Source organism: Lithobates pipiens, unplaced genomic scaffold (genome assembly GCF_037356315.1).
Source record: "Lithobates pipiens isolate NorthernLeopardFrog02 unplaced genomic scaffold, aLitPip1_a1.2 Scaffold_13, whole genome shotgun sequence".
In the NCBI taxonomy this organism is placed as follows: domain Eukaryota; kingdom Metazoa; phylum Chordata; class Amphibia; order Anura; family Ranidae; genus Lithobates; species Lithobates pipiens.
Genome location: NW_027507718.1, coordinates 459,319,091 through 459,336,928, shown reverse-complemented (window position 1 = coordinate 459,336,928; position 17,838 = coordinate 459,319,091). Strand labels below are relative to the sequence as shown.

At 40.9% G+C, this 17,838-nt stretch overlaps 1 protein-coding gene across 1 annotated transcript in view; it reads right to left on the bottom strand.

Moving 5' to 3' along the window:
• Positions 1–409: 409 nt before the first annotated feature.
• Positions 410–17,838, bottom strand: part of EVC (EvC ciliary complex subunit 1) — a 161,923-nt gene continuing 144,494 nt past the window's right edge. Inside the window, exons 17-20 of the mRNA XM_077477800.1 lie at positions 11,780–11,873; positions 11,002–11,128; positions 3,563–3,656; positions 410–1,929 (exon numbers count right to left, since the gene is read on the bottom strand). Of these exons, the coding sequence (XP_077333926.1) occupies positions 1,889–1,929; positions 3,563–3,656; positions 11,002–11,128; positions 11,780–11,873 (356 nt within the window). The 3' untranslated portion in view covers positions 410–1,888. The remainder of the gene's footprint in view (positions 1,930–3,562; positions 3,657–11,001; positions 11,129–11,779; positions 11,874–17,838) is intronic.

The following is a 17,838-nucleotide window of genomic DNA, read 5'->3' as shown; positions in this document are numbered from 1 at the left end:
CTCTATATATCACTCAATCAGTTGCTAAAGTGATTGAATTTCCAACCCATCCCAACGCTCTTATCTTTGACCGGACAAGCATATAGCTAGCAATGCAACCAAAAATACAGCAATACAGCATGCCTTGATGCAGATATGTCTGCAATCTCCTGTATAACCTGAGCTTCCCATGACCCATCTAGGTACAGATTTCCAAATTCCCCCATTGTTCGACTGAAGATCTAATATATATTACCATAAGGCCTTGTAGAGGTTGATAGTTGTGGAGCTGCCGTGTGTGTGTGTGTGTGTGTGTGTGTGTGTGTGTGTGTGTGTATTATATATATACATAAATAATACAACACACAATATGGACTAATAAAGGTCATCACTTTTGATTAACAAATAAATACATAAATTCTTTACCATATGAAGTAGAAAACCCTTTTTAATGCACACAACACACACATATACTGTATATAAAAATAATATTTTATAAACATATAAATATAACACAAATATATAAATTGTAACATAGATAAAATATTGTGCATTATTGGAAATCACACAAATTGTGTACCTTTCAAATATATTTGTCTGTACTGTACATGTAACATACTATGTAAGCTTGTTGCTTGTCTCAATTTTGTAGTCTTATTTGCAATATATGTTTTTGAAAGGAGCAAGTCACTATTTCCCCTTAAGTGAAATGATTTCCTGAAAATTAAAAAGCAACCCCAACCAAAATATATATTTTAAGGGCAGGGTTCATACAGAGAATCTACTAGGTCATGGTCTTCTGGTTTCCACAGATGAGACCCTCCAATAAGAAAACCCTGCATGCACACAGAGTTGACATAGGAGCAGCATTTCTCCCACTGACCAATGGGCACTATTCCTCCTACTGACAAAGGGGCATTTATTACTCCCACTGATGCAGAGACATGTTTTACTCCTACTGACCACCAACGCAGGGCATGTATTACTGATCACTGACACTGGGGTATTTTTACCTTTTAATGACCTGGAGGAATATTGTACTTCTACAGGAGTTTTTTCTACATTTTACTCCATTGACGCAGGGGTAAGGTCATTTTTTTTTTTACTCCCAGTGAATACCGATTTAGGGGCATTTTGGAGGTCCACTGACTTCTGACCCTGTGGCTTTTTTTTGTTAACTTTTGCTGCAGCCCCAGTGTGACAATGATTTGGCCCTTTGTTTAAAATTTTTGGGGGCCTCTGTAGTAGATGATTCAAGGAACAGTTTTTCTCCAACCTACAATCTAGTGGATGCTCTGCAAGAATACATGGACAGGAAAATTCCGATTGCGTCCTGACTTTTGCTTCACATCCTGTCACTGCTGTGCCATGGGTAAGGCACTCTTGTACCTTTTCTTACACAGTAATCTGTCATACATAGGTGTTTAGAGTGTGTTGTTTGCAGTCAGTCTCTTAAAAAACACTGAATACTGAACCTTTGGAATGCACACAGAAATACGCCTTACTGCACATGTTCCTGGAAATGTACAAAAAACATGCCAAAATGTGCATCACACTTGCAGTTTTAGCCAAGAAATTGACAAAATATGCACTAAAAAACATGTGTGAGGCTCACTGCCAAAAAAAGGAGCTACTTTGGTGCATTTATTGTGCATAGGGGAGCCCATTCAATTGAATGTGAATGCCAAAAAAACAACGTGCAGGTGTGAATGGGGCCTGTGTTAGGAGCAATTATAATATGAAAAATGCAGCAACTCACACCAACCATATCTTCTATGGGTTAGTGCACTTTTCACTGCTCTTTTGACTGCTTTACTTCATTGTGAGATCACTTTTAGTCTTTCAATGAAAGTTCACATGTGAATCATATATGTTGTAGTTCGTTTTGTTCATATTTCCTGGAATAGTGTCACTTCCACTTCTTCACAGGGAGAGCTTTAGTGGCAACGTCTAGACAAAAAAAACGAGAAAAGAGAAGAAATGATTTAACATTTAAATAGCATTTCCAGACACCATACAGTGAAGGGTATTCAAGAAATAGAAATGTTATTATAAATTAAAGGAAAAGTGCGGAAAGATAACAATATTAGCTAATCAGTAAAGCAAAAGGAATACTGCAGATTATCTCGACAATGACTTTCATGTTTTAAAGACACTGTCAAAAAGCATTTACAGGATTCATTAGACTGGATCTCTAACATTGGAAGAGCTGTTAACTAGCAGAAAAAGATAATTTCTGCTGCTGGCTTGAAAGGGTCTTTTATGTCTTAGCCCCTGTACACACGGTCGGAGATTTCGACAACCAAATCTGTCGGATTTTGTCCGTCGGATTGTGTCCGAAACTGTTACATACACACAGTCGGACTAAGTTGTCGAAAAATCCGAATAATCAGAACGTGATGATGTAATTTCATAACGACGGGACTACGTTCAGGCTAGTAGCCAATAGCTTTGATGTAGGAATTTGATCTGAGCATGCGTGGCACTTTGTCCGATCAGAATTCTCTACAGATGATCGGAGTATGTCCGATCGGCCCAGTTGGTCGGAAATATTTCCAACAAGTTGGAAAATTGGGTCCGACGGAATCAGTCCGATGCATACCACACACAGTCGGATTATCCGACAACACGGGCCGATAGGACACATTCCGACCGATTCTCCGACCGTGTTTACAAAGGCTTATAGGATCTAATGGCGCCAGGCACAGGTCAGATGTGGTCATGGTCAGGGTCTACCAGGAACAATGCCAAGGCTCCAAAAAGGGGTATAATAAAACTAAACCATACTACTTAAAGTGGAACTTCACTCTCTCAATCAACATTGACTATTTTTAATCCTTATGCTGCTAGCATTAGTAAATAGGTAGGAAATTATTTACTTGTTTTAAACTTTTTTTTTACATTTCTTCAGTCATTTCCTTGTTTCTGGCCTAGGCATATGATGTCATACATCCTAGGAGTCTTCAGGAAGGGAGGAGGAACTTTCTCAGCCAAGCACACCCTCCTGGATGCATGCCTGAGCTAAGGGCAGATGGATTCCAGGAAGTAAATGCTACATGAGCTATCTGCCCTTATTTAAGATGCCCATGGTCAGAAATTCTAGGGGGGTGTTTTTGAAAGTGATTTCTCAGCAAAATAAAACACAAGCATCTGGATGGATGGGGGAGTTTGCTTTAAATTTTAAAAATGATTTAAATAGCATTGCTGGTTTCTGGTGCTCAGATGCAGTGTAGTTCTGCTTTAACTACCAACATATACAATGTTGTATTCCTGATGCGTGGATCAGTGGAAATTAATATCGTACAGAATTCTCTTTAATGTACCCAGAGCACTTGGTAGAACTAAAAGTACTTTCAGTTTTTAGAATAATTAAAATGCACCCTTTCATACTGTACAGTAAACATATTGTTCTATAATGGCTGCAGCACTTTTGCACCACTTGAAAAACAAATCCCATAATTCCCTTGCAATGTTGAAGAGCAATGGAGAGACTTGCAATGCTGCAGATTACATGTTAGGGCTAAGAAAAAAAAAATCATCTTTCTCCAGTATGGGAACACTTGTATATTGGATTATAACTCACCTGGATGTCCCACTCTGTTGGTTACAGGACTACTGTCTGAAAGACGGATTCTCGCCATTGTAGCCAGCTCAGCAATGAAATCTTGTTCTGCTTCCTAAAAACAACAGAAATCAAACTATTGCAAAAAGGCCAGCAAAATGATATTAGTATTTGCAGATAAATGATATAAAAGATGAACATACAGTGCCTTGAAAAAGTATTCATACCCCTTGACATTTTCCAAAATGTGTCATGTTACAACCAAAAACGTAAATGTATTTATTGGAATTTTATGTGATATATGTGATAGACCAACACAAAGTGGCACATAATTGTGAAGTGGAAGAAAAATGATAAATGGTTTTCAAAATGTTTTTGCAAATAAATATGTGAAAAATGTGGCATGCATTTGTATTCAGGCCCCTTAACTCTGATACACCTAACTAAAATCTAGTAGAACCCATTGCCTTCAGAAGTCACCCAATTAGTAAATATAGTCCACCTGTGTGTAATTTAATCTCAGTATAAGTACAGCTGTCCTATGAAGCCCTCAGGAGGTTTGTTAGAGAGCCTTAGTGAACAAACAGCATCATGAAGGCCAAGGAACACACCAGACAGGTCAGGGATAAAGTTGTGAAGACGTTTAAAGCAGGGTTAGGTTTTAAAAAAATATCCCAAGCTTTGAACATCTCACGGAGCACTGTTCAATCAATCATCCGAAAATAGAAAGAGTATGGCAGAAGTGCAAACCTACCAAGATATGGCCGTCCACCTTAACCGACAGGCTGGGCAAGGAGAGCATTAATCAGAGAATCAGCCAAGAGACCCATGGTAACTCTGGAGGAGCTGCAGAGATCCACAGCTCAGGTGGTAGAATCTGACCACGAGACAATGATTAGTCACGCACTCCACAAATCTGGCCTTTATGGAAGAGTGGCAAGAAGAAAGCTATTGTTGAAAGAAAGCCATAAGAAGTCATATTGCGGTTTGGGAGAAGCCATGTGGAGGACAAAGCAAACATGTTAAAGATGGTGCTCTGGTCAGATGAGACCAAAATTTAACTTTTTGGCCTAAAAGCAAAACGCTATGTGTGGCGGAAAACTAACACTGCACATCACCCTGAACACAACATCCGCACCGTGAAACATGGTGGTGACAGCATGTTGTGTATGTACAGTGCCTTGTGAAAGTATTCGGCCCCCTTGAACTTTTCAACCTTTTGCCACATTTCAGGCTTCAAACATAAAGCTATAAAATTTTCATTTTTTGTGAAGAATCACCAACAAGTGGGATACAATTGTGAAGTGGAACGAAATCTATTGGATATTTTAAATTTTTTTAGCAAATAAAAAATTGAAAAGTGATGCGTGCAAAATTATTCGGCCCCTTTACTTTCAGTGCAGCAAACTCACTCCAGAAGTTCAGCGAGGATCTCTGAATGATCCAATGTTGTCCTAAATGACTGATGGTGATAAATAGAATCCACCTGTGTGTAATCAAGTCTCTGTATAAATGCACCTGCTCTGTGATAGTCTCAGGGTTCTGTTGAAAGTGCAGAGAGCATCATGAAGACCAAGGAACACACCAGGCAGGTCCGTAATACTGTTGTGGAGAAGTTTAAAGCCGGATTTGGATACAAAAAGATTTCCCAAGACCTGGCCATCCCTCTAAACTTACAGCTCAGACAAGGAGAAGACTGATCAGAGATGCAGCCAAGAGGCCCATGATCACTCTGGATGAACTGCAGAGAACTACAGCTGAGGTGGGAGAGTCTGTCCATAGGACAACAATCAGTCGTACACTGCACAAATCTGGCCTTTATGGAAGAGTGGCAAGAAGAAAGCCATTTCTCAAAGATATCCATAAAAAGTCTCATCTAAAGTTTGCCACAAGCCACCTGGGAGACACACCAAACATGTGGAAGAAGGTGCTCTGGTCAGATGAAACCAAAATCAAACTTTTTGCCCACAATGCAAAACGATATGTTTGGCGTAAAAGCAACACAGCTCATCACCCTCAACACACCATCCCCACTGTCAAACATGGTGGTGGCAGCATCATGGTTTGGGCCTGCTTTTCTTCAGCAGGGACAGAGAAGATGGTTAAAATTGAGGGGAAGATGGATGCAGCCAAATACAGGACCATTCTGGATGAAAACCTCTTGGAGTCTGCAAAAGACCTGAAACTGGGACGGAGATTTATCTTCCAACAAGACAATGATCCCAAACATACAGCAAAATCTACAAAGGAATGGTTCACAAATAAACGTATCCAGGTGTTAGAATGGCCAAGTCAAAGTCCAGACCTGAATCCAATCGAGAATCTGTGGAAAGAGCTGAAAACTGCTGTTCACAAACGCTCTCCATCCAACCTCACTGAGCTCGAGCTGTTTTGCAAGGAAGAATGGGCAAGAATATCAGTCTCTCGATGTGCAAAACTGATAGAGACATACCCCAAGCGACTTGCAGCTGTAATCGCAGCAAAAGGTGGCTCTACAAAGTATTAACGCAAGGGGGCCGAATAATTTTGCACGCCCCACTTATTTTTTTATTAGTTAAAAAAGTTTTTCAAAAATCCAATAGATTTCGTTCCACTTCACAATTGTGTCCCACTTGTTGGTGATTCTTCACAAAAAATAAAAAATTTATATCTTTATGTTTGAAGCCTGAAAAGTGGCAAAAGGTTGAAAAGTTCAAGGGGGCCGAATACTTTCGCAAGGCACTGTACTTTTCTTCAGCGGGGACAGGGAAGCTGGTCAGAGTTGATGTGAAGATGGATGGAGCCAAATATATGGCAATCTTAGAAAAAAAAAAACTGTTAAGAGTCTGCAAAAGACTTGTAGACTGAGAGTGGGACTTTCCACTGTCAGAATACACTGATCAGCGATTGCGGCCACCGATCACCAAAAGTTTTCCAGCTTCTCTGACTTCTATTGAAAATAGATGCTGAGCCAACTGAATTTCAATCCGCCTACTGCCAGCTTTACAATACAAACTGAAGCAAGGCAAGAAGATAGGCACATCACGTAGGCAGAGTGCTGTAAACGGGGTTATAGTGCGCCTGTGATCAAATCAAAAGAGTAGAATTAAAGTGTGTGTCCAGCCGAAACATTTTTATTAATTTTAGGTAGCATAGGGAAAGGTTTCAAATTTAGATCTACCTGAAGTAAGGGGAAATCTTCATCAGCAACATAGACAAAACTAAAAGTGCTTTTATTTATATTTTCTCTTTTTTGATTCTTTTTTTTTATTTCTTTTGCGGTCTGAGTTCCTACTGTATTTTTTCCCCACTTCCATTAGGGCAGAAATCGAAGGTAAATCTCACTAATGAAGCCCAGTATAGCAGTAAACCCGACAGGGGTTCCAATCTTTTCCCACTTCATCCAAAAATAGAAAACCGGTTTTGTTTGGCTTAATATACACTTTGATGATGTAACATATTGCGGCATTTTAAGTGATAATCGTTTCCCTTTTCTTTATCTGATGCCTATTTAAGGTGCTCTGCAAATCCAATATAACTTGGAGATGTGAGAGAATCCACTTATCTCTTTGAACGTGAAAGCAGTTTTTTAATCAATTCAGAACAGACTACTAAGATTGCTGGTTGTATAAAATCAGAGTCCCCTATTTTAGCCTGACCTTGATAAGTATTTATGGAATCAGCAGAGGCAGTATAAGTCATCAATATACACCCACAATTGAAATATCACTTTGGGGGATTCTCCCATTAAAGGTAATCTATTTTCAAGAATGAGTGCACACAGAAAACCACTTTTTTTATGTGCACAAAAATTTATACAAAAAAATAAAATTCTGCTCTATGATCTTTTTATGAAATTGATCAGAAAATCAGCTACACGGAGCAGGGTTAAGAAATAAAAGATGACGAAAGAGATTGCAGATGATGAATGTAACATATGCAGTATTGCCGGTTTATCACTATGTGAAGCATTCCCAGCATGGGATATTTGCATGATGTGTTTATACACTACAGCAAAGGGTGATAGATAAGTTAAAAAAAAATATTAACCAATCATTATCTGCATCTAAACTGACCATATAACTTAAACACAAAGCAATTAAAAAATAGAAGTTGTGCTAACTACTTAATAGCCTACAATGTTTTAAACATCTTATAGGGAACAGGTTAGAAAACAAAATAATTAAAAAAAAAGTTTTAACTTTCAATAAAGTAATTTTCCATTGAGACACACAGGAATTCAGATATAGAGGGGTTATACTGCTAATCCAAGATGATAAGACACTGGCAAGCATAAAAACCTAAGCCATCCTCTGTACAATTTATCATCTACCCATCATGCCTCCATTTTATTAAAACATACAGTACCAAGGGCCAGAGCAAAAAGATGCAGAGGGGTGGACCTCCTCTAATAGGCTCTATGAAAAAGATTTTTGTATTTTTTATTAACGGAGACAGGATCAGATGTAAAATTAGAGACAAGTGGGTAATACTGCTGCCTTTAGGGGAAATACAATTGGGGCATTTAAAAGCAGTCCAAATGTGCAGTGGTCAACAGCCACTGACAGACCCAAGAATATATTGGAATTGTCTGTAACTCAGTATTTGTAAGACCAACATTCAAATCTGAGTCAGAAGAGAGGAAGCCCTATCAAGACAGACAAACTTCCACAGGAAATTGACCCGGTGCTCCAGCCCAGGAGAAAAAAAAAAAATCACTGCCAAGGGGGCTGACGCTATCCGAAAGAACACTGAGCCCGAGTCAGTGAGAAGCTGTGAAAACCAACCAACAATCCACCAAAACAAGTGGAACAAGGCGTTAACCTTAAGGGAACCTAGAACAACAGGTCAGGGATATCTTCTGAAAGCAGTGGGCCTGTGCGCAGGATCATAAGTTGGGCCTCCGCAGCTGAGAAAAAGTGCGGTGCTCTGCGCCGCAGCAAAAGTTGGGTGTGATTTTCATTGTGCTGAATACTTGCTGTGGCTTAAAGGGACAAAGAGTGCCGGGGTTCAGTAGTAAATGACGCAAAAGGTCAGGAATAAATTCAACAAAGTTCCCAGAAGCTCAACAGTAATTCCACAAACTGTCACCCGATTGTGGTTTTCTCAATCACAGTAAAATCCCTTCTTTCGGAGATTGGTAGTGGCAACCAAGCGAGTCATCTTCCTCCAGATGGTGTGCAGGGCTAGCAGGACTTTGGTTGCCTTTAGCAGTGGCCAATGACAGTCCTCCTCCTCCTGGAAACAGGGACCCCCTCCCCCAGAAGAACTGCACCCAATCTCTTCCCCATCACAAAAGCGGATGATCCCAGCTACAGCAAAGTTAGAAAACCAAACAATGTTTCCCATCTTTTACAATGTGTGGGGGCACAGTGCCTCCCCCTCAGTGCAGGTGAGGCGTGAAATTGGAATGCATTAGTGTCTCACTGACATCTCCCTGCGCTGCTGGGGAGGGAGTCAAGTGCTGGCAAAAGAGGCTTTGAGAGCCGCTTGTGGCACCAGTGTCGGGTGTTGCCTACCCCTGTTATAGACAAACGTGTTATAGACCAACCACCAAAGTGGCACATAATTATTAAGTGGAGGGAAAATTCCAAAATTTTTTACAAATAAATATGTGAAAAGTGTGGCATGCATTTATATCGAGCCCCCTGAGTCAATATTCTGTAGAACCACCTTTCGCTGCAATTACAGCTGCAATTCTTTTTAGGGTATGTCTCTACCAGCTTTTCACATCTAGACAATTACATTTTTTGCAATTCTTCTTTGCAAAATAGATCAAGCTCCCTCAGATTGGATGGAGAGCATCTGAACAGCAATTTTCAAGTCTTGCCACAGATTCTCAATTGGATTTAGGTCTGGACTTTGCCTGGGCTATTCTAACACATGAATATTCTTTTTATCTAAACCATTCCATTGTATCTCTGGCTGTATGTATAGGGTCGCTGTGCTGCTGGAAGGCGAACCTCCGCCCCAGTCTCAAGTCTTTTGCAGACATTAACAGGTTTTCTTCTAAGATTACACTGTATTTGGCTCCATCCATATTCCCATTAACTCTGACCAGCTTCCCTGTCCCTGCTGGAAAAAGGTGTGTTCAGGGTGATGTGCAGTGTTAGTTTTCCGCCACACATAGCATTTTGCTTTAAGCCCAAAAAGTTACATTTTGGTCTCATCTGACCAGAGCACCTTCCTCCACATGTTTGCTGTGTCCCCCACACGGCTTTTTGCAAACTGCAAATGGGACTTCTTATGGCTTTCAACAATGACTTTTTCTTGCCACTCTTCCATAATGGCCAAATTTGTGGAGTGTACCACTGATAGTAGTCCTGTGGACATATTCTTCCACCTGAGCTGTGGATCTCTGCAGCTCTTCCAGAGTTGCCATGGGCCTCTTGGCGGCTTCTCTGATTAATGCTCTCCATGTCCGACCTGTAAGTTTAGGTGGACAGCCATGTCTTGGTAGGTTTGCAGTTGTGCCATACTCTTTCCATTTTCGGATTATGGATTGAATAGTGCTCTGTGAGATGTTCAAAGCTTGGGATATTTTTTTATAACCTAACCCTGCTTTAAACTTCTTCAAAACTTTATCCCTGACCTGTCTGGTGCGTTCCTTGGCCTTCATGATGCTGTTTGTTCACCAAGGTTCTCTAACAAACCTCCCGAGGGCTTCATAGGACAGCTGTACTTATACTGAGATTAAATTACACACAGGTGGACTATATTTACTAATTGGGTGACTTCTGAATACAATTGGTTCTACTGATTTTAGTTAGGTGTATCAGAGTTAAGGGGGCTGAATACAAATGCACACCACACTTTTCACATATTTATTTGTAGAAATATTTTGAAAACAACTTATCATTTTCCTTCCACTTCACAATTAGGTGCCACTTTGTGTTGGTCTATCACATAAAATGCCAATAAATACATTTACGTTTTTGGTTGTAACATGACAAATTTTGGAAAATGTGCTACATGAAATGTTCAAAGCTTGGGATATTTTTTTTTTATAACCTAACCCTGCTTTTAAACTTCTCCACAACTTTATCCCTGACCTGTCTGGTGTGTTCCTTGGCCTTCACGATGCTGTTTGTTGACTAAGGTTCTCTAACAAACCTCTGAGGGCTTCACGGAACATCTGTATTAATACTGAGATTAAATTACACACAGGTGGACTCTATTTACTAATTAGGGGACTTGAAAACAATTGGTTCCACTAGGTTTTAGTTTATCAAAGGGTATCAAAGTAAAGGGGTGCGGAATACAAATGCACAACACTTTTCACATAATTATTTGTAAAAAAAATTGAAAACCATTTATCATTGTCCTCCCACTTCACAATTATGTGCCACTTTGTGTTGGTCTATCACATAAAATCACAATAAAATACATTTACGTTTTGGCTGTAACATGACAAAATGTGGAAAATGTCAAGGGGTATGAATACTTTTTCAATGCACTGTATCTGCACTCCTTGGAATTACCTTCAGCTTGTTTTCCAGCTGCCCTTCCAGGAGATGTAGAAGAGATTTTTTCTGTCTCAGGGAGTCCAGGTGGCCTTGCTCATACAGTCTGAGCTTCTGCAGTAATTGCTTTTGTAGAGAGATCAGCCTGAAACATAATAGTAATGATGAGAAGACCCTGCTCAAGGAATTGCTAGTATATCTTTATATTGGAAGAAAATGAAGCCGCACACAACTCACTAGATTTATAAGACAAACAATTATTTTTCTTTTTTATTTACACTGTTGTTCCAGTATATGCAAGATGCTCAGTGAGAATAGCTTAAAAGTCAGCCTCTATAGAGGACAATGGCTAATAGAACAACCCTGAGCCCATCCAATGCAAAAGAAACTGAACAGAGCAGATGAAAGGATACAAGCTTTCCTATTCATGTGGCACTCTGGGCATTTAACCTACCACCCCTCAAAGTTCCATCCTGGTAATTTTATTAGAAGAAAACCTAAACATATATTTTCCCTGCAGTCTTCTAACTGACAATCATGGCTCTGGTGGCGGCAGGCATTCTTTCCTAACTGACGCGTACCCCAGCAGTCATCAAATCAGCAGCCATGAGGGAGGTATCTGTGACATGAGGAAGCAAATCCCTGCACTTCTACCAAGATGGTCCTCTCCACACTGAGACAAAGTGCAGAACAAGGCATGCACAGTCATTCATCAGGAAATGATCAGTTGCAGGAAGCCTACAAACAGCTCTTATCAAAGGAAAAAATACATTAGGATGAACTCTTTGCCACAAACCTTTTATGAAGAGAATGAGCCGATTCTTGTTGTGAAGCCTTTTCTTTGAGCGCACTGTTGGTCAGTTTCTGGTTCTTGTGTAATTTAGTATTATCTGAAAAGACAAAAAAAGTGCTAAACATTAACTTTAATCAATGAATTGCAGCTCCAATATACTGGTGCATTGGATACTGTAAAGCTGACCATAGGAGGGTAGATTTTCAAATGAAAATTCTTGGGAGAAGAAGGTTGTAAGAAAGCTCATTCATTTTCTAGTTATTAGTGGGGTCAAATCGAAGTTCGTTTTTGTCCACAGTTCCAAGAAAATTTGAAGGAGCAGGATGAACAAATTCATTTTTAAAACTTCTTTATTTTACATTTTTACACATACAAAGAAAAGAGAGAAACAATTGCAGCATATACAAAAATAGATCTCGTAAAACGTGACAGTAAAGTAACAGGAGTAAATACCATACAGACCCCAAAACGTTCCACAAAGCCATGACGGCATAACCCAAATTACATCAATCAAAAACCAACTCTCCTGGTTCCGGAAAGTTGGAAGGGGCCCATCATAAAAGTGAAGGGTATGTCTATCGCATTCTAGGTATCTGCAATAATGCCCAGGCAAAAGGGGAAAGAAAAAAAAAAAGAAAGGAAAGAGAGAGAGTAAGAGACAGTCAGATGGGTGACCTGTCCCTACATTATCCACTCTTGGAATACGTGCCAAGCCTGGGAGTCAAATTCTTAAATAGCCTCTGCCTGACCCAACTACTAGAGTCACATGGGGTTGCAGCATCCAATCAGGTAGCTTCCCCAGTGACCCAGGAAACCATAGAGGAACCATGTTCCTCTTGATTTCCTCTTTCAAACGATAATAAATGTTCTGAGAATTTTTCCTACGAATTTTAATATGATTTTTTTAAGTGGTTTTGTTTGATATGTTATCCATCTATGGCCAGCTTAAAAGAGAAGTATGGGGTTCACTGAGAGCCTGAGCTGGGTGTCAGTCCAGGTATCTGGCAGATCCCGACTCCGTGGTCATGATGACACAAAGCCTGGACTGACTCTGTGACATCAGCAGGGAGCGGACTTCAGCTGGGTCACAGGAGTGCAAAACGAACTGCACTCCTGTTATCCTGAGCTTTGGCTGTACTTCTCCTTTAAGGCTGGACAGTAAAATAACTAGCATTCATTAACTATAAAGTTTCGCATTCTGCGAGTGTTACCATGAATGTGTAGTGTGTAGAGATCCCAACATTTCTCATCTCTTAGGCCACACACAATGACAACAAAATTATACCAAAATATGTGGTCAACAGAAAGCTATACAAATCATGTTACAAACATTGATTTAAACAATTCAATAGAATTAAAGGGTCTCTGGTATGACAGAATAATAGAGCCATGTCTGAACTCATTTTGAGAATGCTAGTTTCCTGGCTGTCATGCGGATCCATGCCCGAGACTTTTCTAAAACTCATTTACAGCACACTTGTCTTGTGTATTAAACTTCAACTGAAGTAGGACACATTCGGCCAACTACCAATTCAAAGAGGCCAGCAATAGCAGCCCCCATACCTTTCTTAAAGAAATTCGATAAACTCTCCTTGGCTTTCGTGCTGCAGGTGTTCTGACTTAAGTAGATGAAACAGCAGCTTAACAGCTGGGCACTTGCTGCACACCAGCTCAGAAGTCACTTCAAGCAATATCGAGGGATATTGAGAGAGCAACACAGAGCCAACCATGCAAGGGAAGCTGTTTCATGCTACACATACAAATGCAACAAACAACCATTCACATACAATTCAACTGTCTCACAATATTTACAAGTAGTCACAGAACCAGTTGAGCCTTGGTCAAAACAAAAAATGACATATGATACGGTATGTCACTCGCATTATTAACCGGTTCCCATCTAGCGCACGCCGATGTACGTCGGCAGAATGGCACGGCAGGCAAATGGGCGTACCTGTACGTCCCTTTAAATTTGCCGCCCTGCCATCGCAAGCGCGCCGATCATCTCCCCGGGGTCCAGCGATGGCTGATCTGATCCAGCGATGGGTGATTTCTTAGTCCAGTGCAGTCCATGCATGCATCCGTCTTCTGTCTCCACTGAGGAGACACTGCAGGGATCCCAGCGCTGACGTTTCTTATATTAGGAGGGCGGGGCCACCCGTCACCTGACCCCGCCCCCTATGATGCTGGTGAGGGAAGCCAGGGGTTCCCCATGACGTATGGGTAACCACGCCCCTCTCTGATGTAACAGAAACCTGCTTTTTCCTAATATAAGAAACGTCAGCGCTGGGATCCCCGCAGTGTCTCCTCGGTGAAGACAGAAGACGGATGCATGCATGGACTGCGCTGGACTGAAAATCACCTGTTGCTGGACCCCGGAGAGATGATCATCCATCGCTGGATATCAAGAGTGGATTAGCACCACTGGAATCTTTTTTTTATTTTTTTTAATTTTTAATAAAGGAATTTTTCAAAAGTGTGTTTGTCTTATTTAACCATTTTTTACACTTTCTTTGTGAAATGGTAGGGGCACTTTTGTACCCCCTTACCATTTCAAACGGGGGGGGGCAGGATTTGGGGGTACCCTTGTTAAAGGGGGCTTCCAGATTCTGATAAACCCCCCGTCCGCAGAACCACACAACCACCGGCCAGGGTTGTGGGGATGAGGCCCTTGTCCCCATCAACATGGGGACATGGTGCTTTGAGGGGTCATAGACCCCCAAAGCATCCTCCCAATGTTGAGGGCATGTGGCCTGGTACGGTTCAGGAGGGGGGAGCGCTCTCTCGTCCCCCCCTCTTTTCCTGCAGCCTGCCAGGTTGTGTGCTCGGATAAAGGGTCTGGTATGGATTTTTAGGGGGACCCCACGTCAATTTTTTTTAAATTTGATGCGGGGTTCCCCTTAATATCCATACCAGACCTGAAGGGCCTGGTAATTGAATTTAGGGGAACCCCACGCTTTTTTTTTTAATCAATGAATGAATTGTCCGCTCAGTAATACAGAGAACACTCATTGAGTGTTCTCTGTATTACGGGAGCCGACAATTGAAAGTGATTTTAAAAGACTTTTTTTCCTTGCGAAATGACACTTTGTGCAGGGACAGTTCTAAGCACGGGAAACATGCGCCCCTTCACAGGCATACTATAGACACCCCCCAGGTACGAAATTTAAAGGAATATTACACTTTTATTGTTTCACTTTAATCATTATTAAAATCACTGCTCCTGAAAAAACGGCAGTTTTTAAAACTTTTTTTGCATTGATCCATGGGGCAGGAACCAGGTCCCCAAACACTTTTTAGGACAATAACTTTTATATTAGCCTTTAAAATTAGCACTTTAGATTTCTCCCATAGACTTGTACAGGGTGTTCCGGCTTTTCGAATTTGCCCAAATTGTTCACTGTTCGCTGAACAGGCAATGTTAGAGTCGAACATGAGTTCGACTCGAACTCAAAGCTCATCCCTAGTCGGGACCCCCGTGAGTCTGGTCGCGGGTCCCGCGGACTCGATCGCCGCGGGCATACCCGCGATCGTCTCATGGGGCGGCTGAACGGAGAGATGCCGTTGTAAACAGCATCTCCCCATTCTGCCTAGCAACTAGTGACGCTGATCTCTGCTCCATGTGATTGGAGCAGAGATCAGTGTTCACTAAATGAAAGCCCAGCCCCCAACAGTTAGTAACACACCCCTAGGAACACTTAACCCCTACACTGCCACCCCAAAAATGTGTCAAAAATGTCCGATGTGTCCGCCATGGTGTCCGTTCCATTAGCCACAAAAAATGTGCACCATTTATAAATAGAATTAATAGTTCATTAAATTAGCTTCAAACTGGTGACAAAAAAAACACTATGTTCCACATGGTGCTCTACTCTAAATGGAAAGCTCATTGGTGCTCCATCCACAGTGAACTGTGTAAACTGTATTACCTTTAATTAAAATGCATAAAAAACAAAACAACACACTCACATTTTTTGGTGCCTTAAACCTGTTGGCACAGACAATCAATGCTCAATAGTATGAGGGAATTGCAGCCGCTTCACCTATCACAGAAGCTGGCCTGCGTTCCACAGTAGTTAAGCCAAGTAATTGGCAAACCGTAAGTGAGTTAATGATAAAGAACAAATAAAAACATGTTTTGTTCCATGGTCAAAGGTAAAACTTAAAAAATAATTATTTAATGAGATACATTGCATGTAATCTATCTACTAAAATGGCCATGTCATTATCAGTATATTGGCGGAACTAGAAAACTATTGGGAAGACTTAGAGAACACATTAATAATATCAAAAAGGGCTACAAAAAACATAGCCAAATCAAATCATTTCAGAATTCACCATAATAGGGACACCCAGGAGACTTATTTTTTGTGGGATTGATAAGGTTGAGAACTACTAGAGAGGTGTTAATAAGATGAAAAAAGTATCGCAGGGTGAGACCAGCTGGATATATGACTTAAAAACCATGCAACCAATGCGTCTTAATATAGACATTGATATAAATGCATACACTATAAATATAAAAATTTGACTTACTTCATGGTAGACCTACTGTGCTGTGCTCATACAGCTCACCACCTCTTCCATGATTAACCCACAGTATGACAGACTATTGGTCACTGGACACAAACTAACGTACAAAGTTTCAGTAATAAAATAGCACGGATTAAGCTCGCAACCCTTGAATGGATATCACATTGTTTGTTAAGTCCAATTTCAATCACTCTACTCGACACTTTGCCGTTATAGCTTGATAGCCATTAGACCGCATTTTGTTCATTTCCATATTTGTAACTGTTTCATACAGGCACCACCATGGTGGTCTACCTTATGTTCAATGTATATTATGCTTTTTGTTAATTTTGTTCATCTTGTTTGTAACTGGCTTTCTTCGATTGTCTGTGTGTGTGTGGTTTTTGTCTATGACAGGAGGGATCAGAGAAGCCAGATCATATTGGCAGTTCTCTCCCACCCTGCAGCTTTCGCTAGTTAAGGGTTAATTATTTAGTGCTTATAGAGGGAAACATTGCCATCCAGATCCAGCCTCCTGAGGAAGCCAACTGAGGGAAATGCATTGGCGTCACTTCAGGTTTGCTGATTACTGGGCTGTACTACTGTGAAACGCAGGCCGGCTTCTGTGACAGGTGAAGCCCTGAACATGCTAAATTGATGTCACTGGGATTGCTTATATTTTATTTTTTCACATTGTTTCATGTGTTGAACTATTAATATTTTATATTTTCACCGTAATATTTATACTTGGCACTGCTTAAGTGCCCGTTCACACTACCGCGACTTGTCAGGCGACTTAGCCGCCTGACAAGTCGCGCTCCGTTCTGTACTATGGAACCGTTCTAATAGGAGCGACTCAAGTCGCTCCGACTTAGAAAAAGGTTCCTGTAGTATTTTCGGGGCGACTTCAGGCGACTTGCATTGACTTCTATACAGAAGTCATTTTGCAAGTCGCCGCTGAAGTCGTGTGCAGGTCGCGTCTGAGTCGCGCTGCAAGTCGCGTCGCCCCTGTGTGAACGGGCACTTATTTTCTATATATATTTACATATCTACGGGGTTTATTTACTAAATAGAGAGTGCAAAATCAGGCTCACTTCTTCAAAGAAACCAATCAACTTCCATGTTTTATTGCCAAAGCTTAATTGAGCAAGCTGAGGTTAAAAAGCTGATTGGCTACCATACACAGCTGCTCCAGATTCTGAGTGCTCCAGTTTTAGTAAATCAACCCCTATGTGTTAAAAGTAGCTGCTGTGATAGGGATTTTGTCACACATTGGGCGTAGTGCTGCCTGATCCAAATTAGCATTAATACCTTGGACAGGGTGTTCTCAGATAAACTTTTTGATGGACTTCAAGTAAGAAGCAAACAAATTAAAATATAGTATGGCTTACCTATTAGATACAGTAAATATACTGTTTAGGAGATATTTACTTTTGATGCAGCCGGTGATGTCCCTGCGGCATGAGCTCTGAAGGAACAGCATACCAGCGTCGTTCTATCAGAATCCTGTGCCATGAACAGCGGCTCTCACGCACATACGTGGGAGTGAT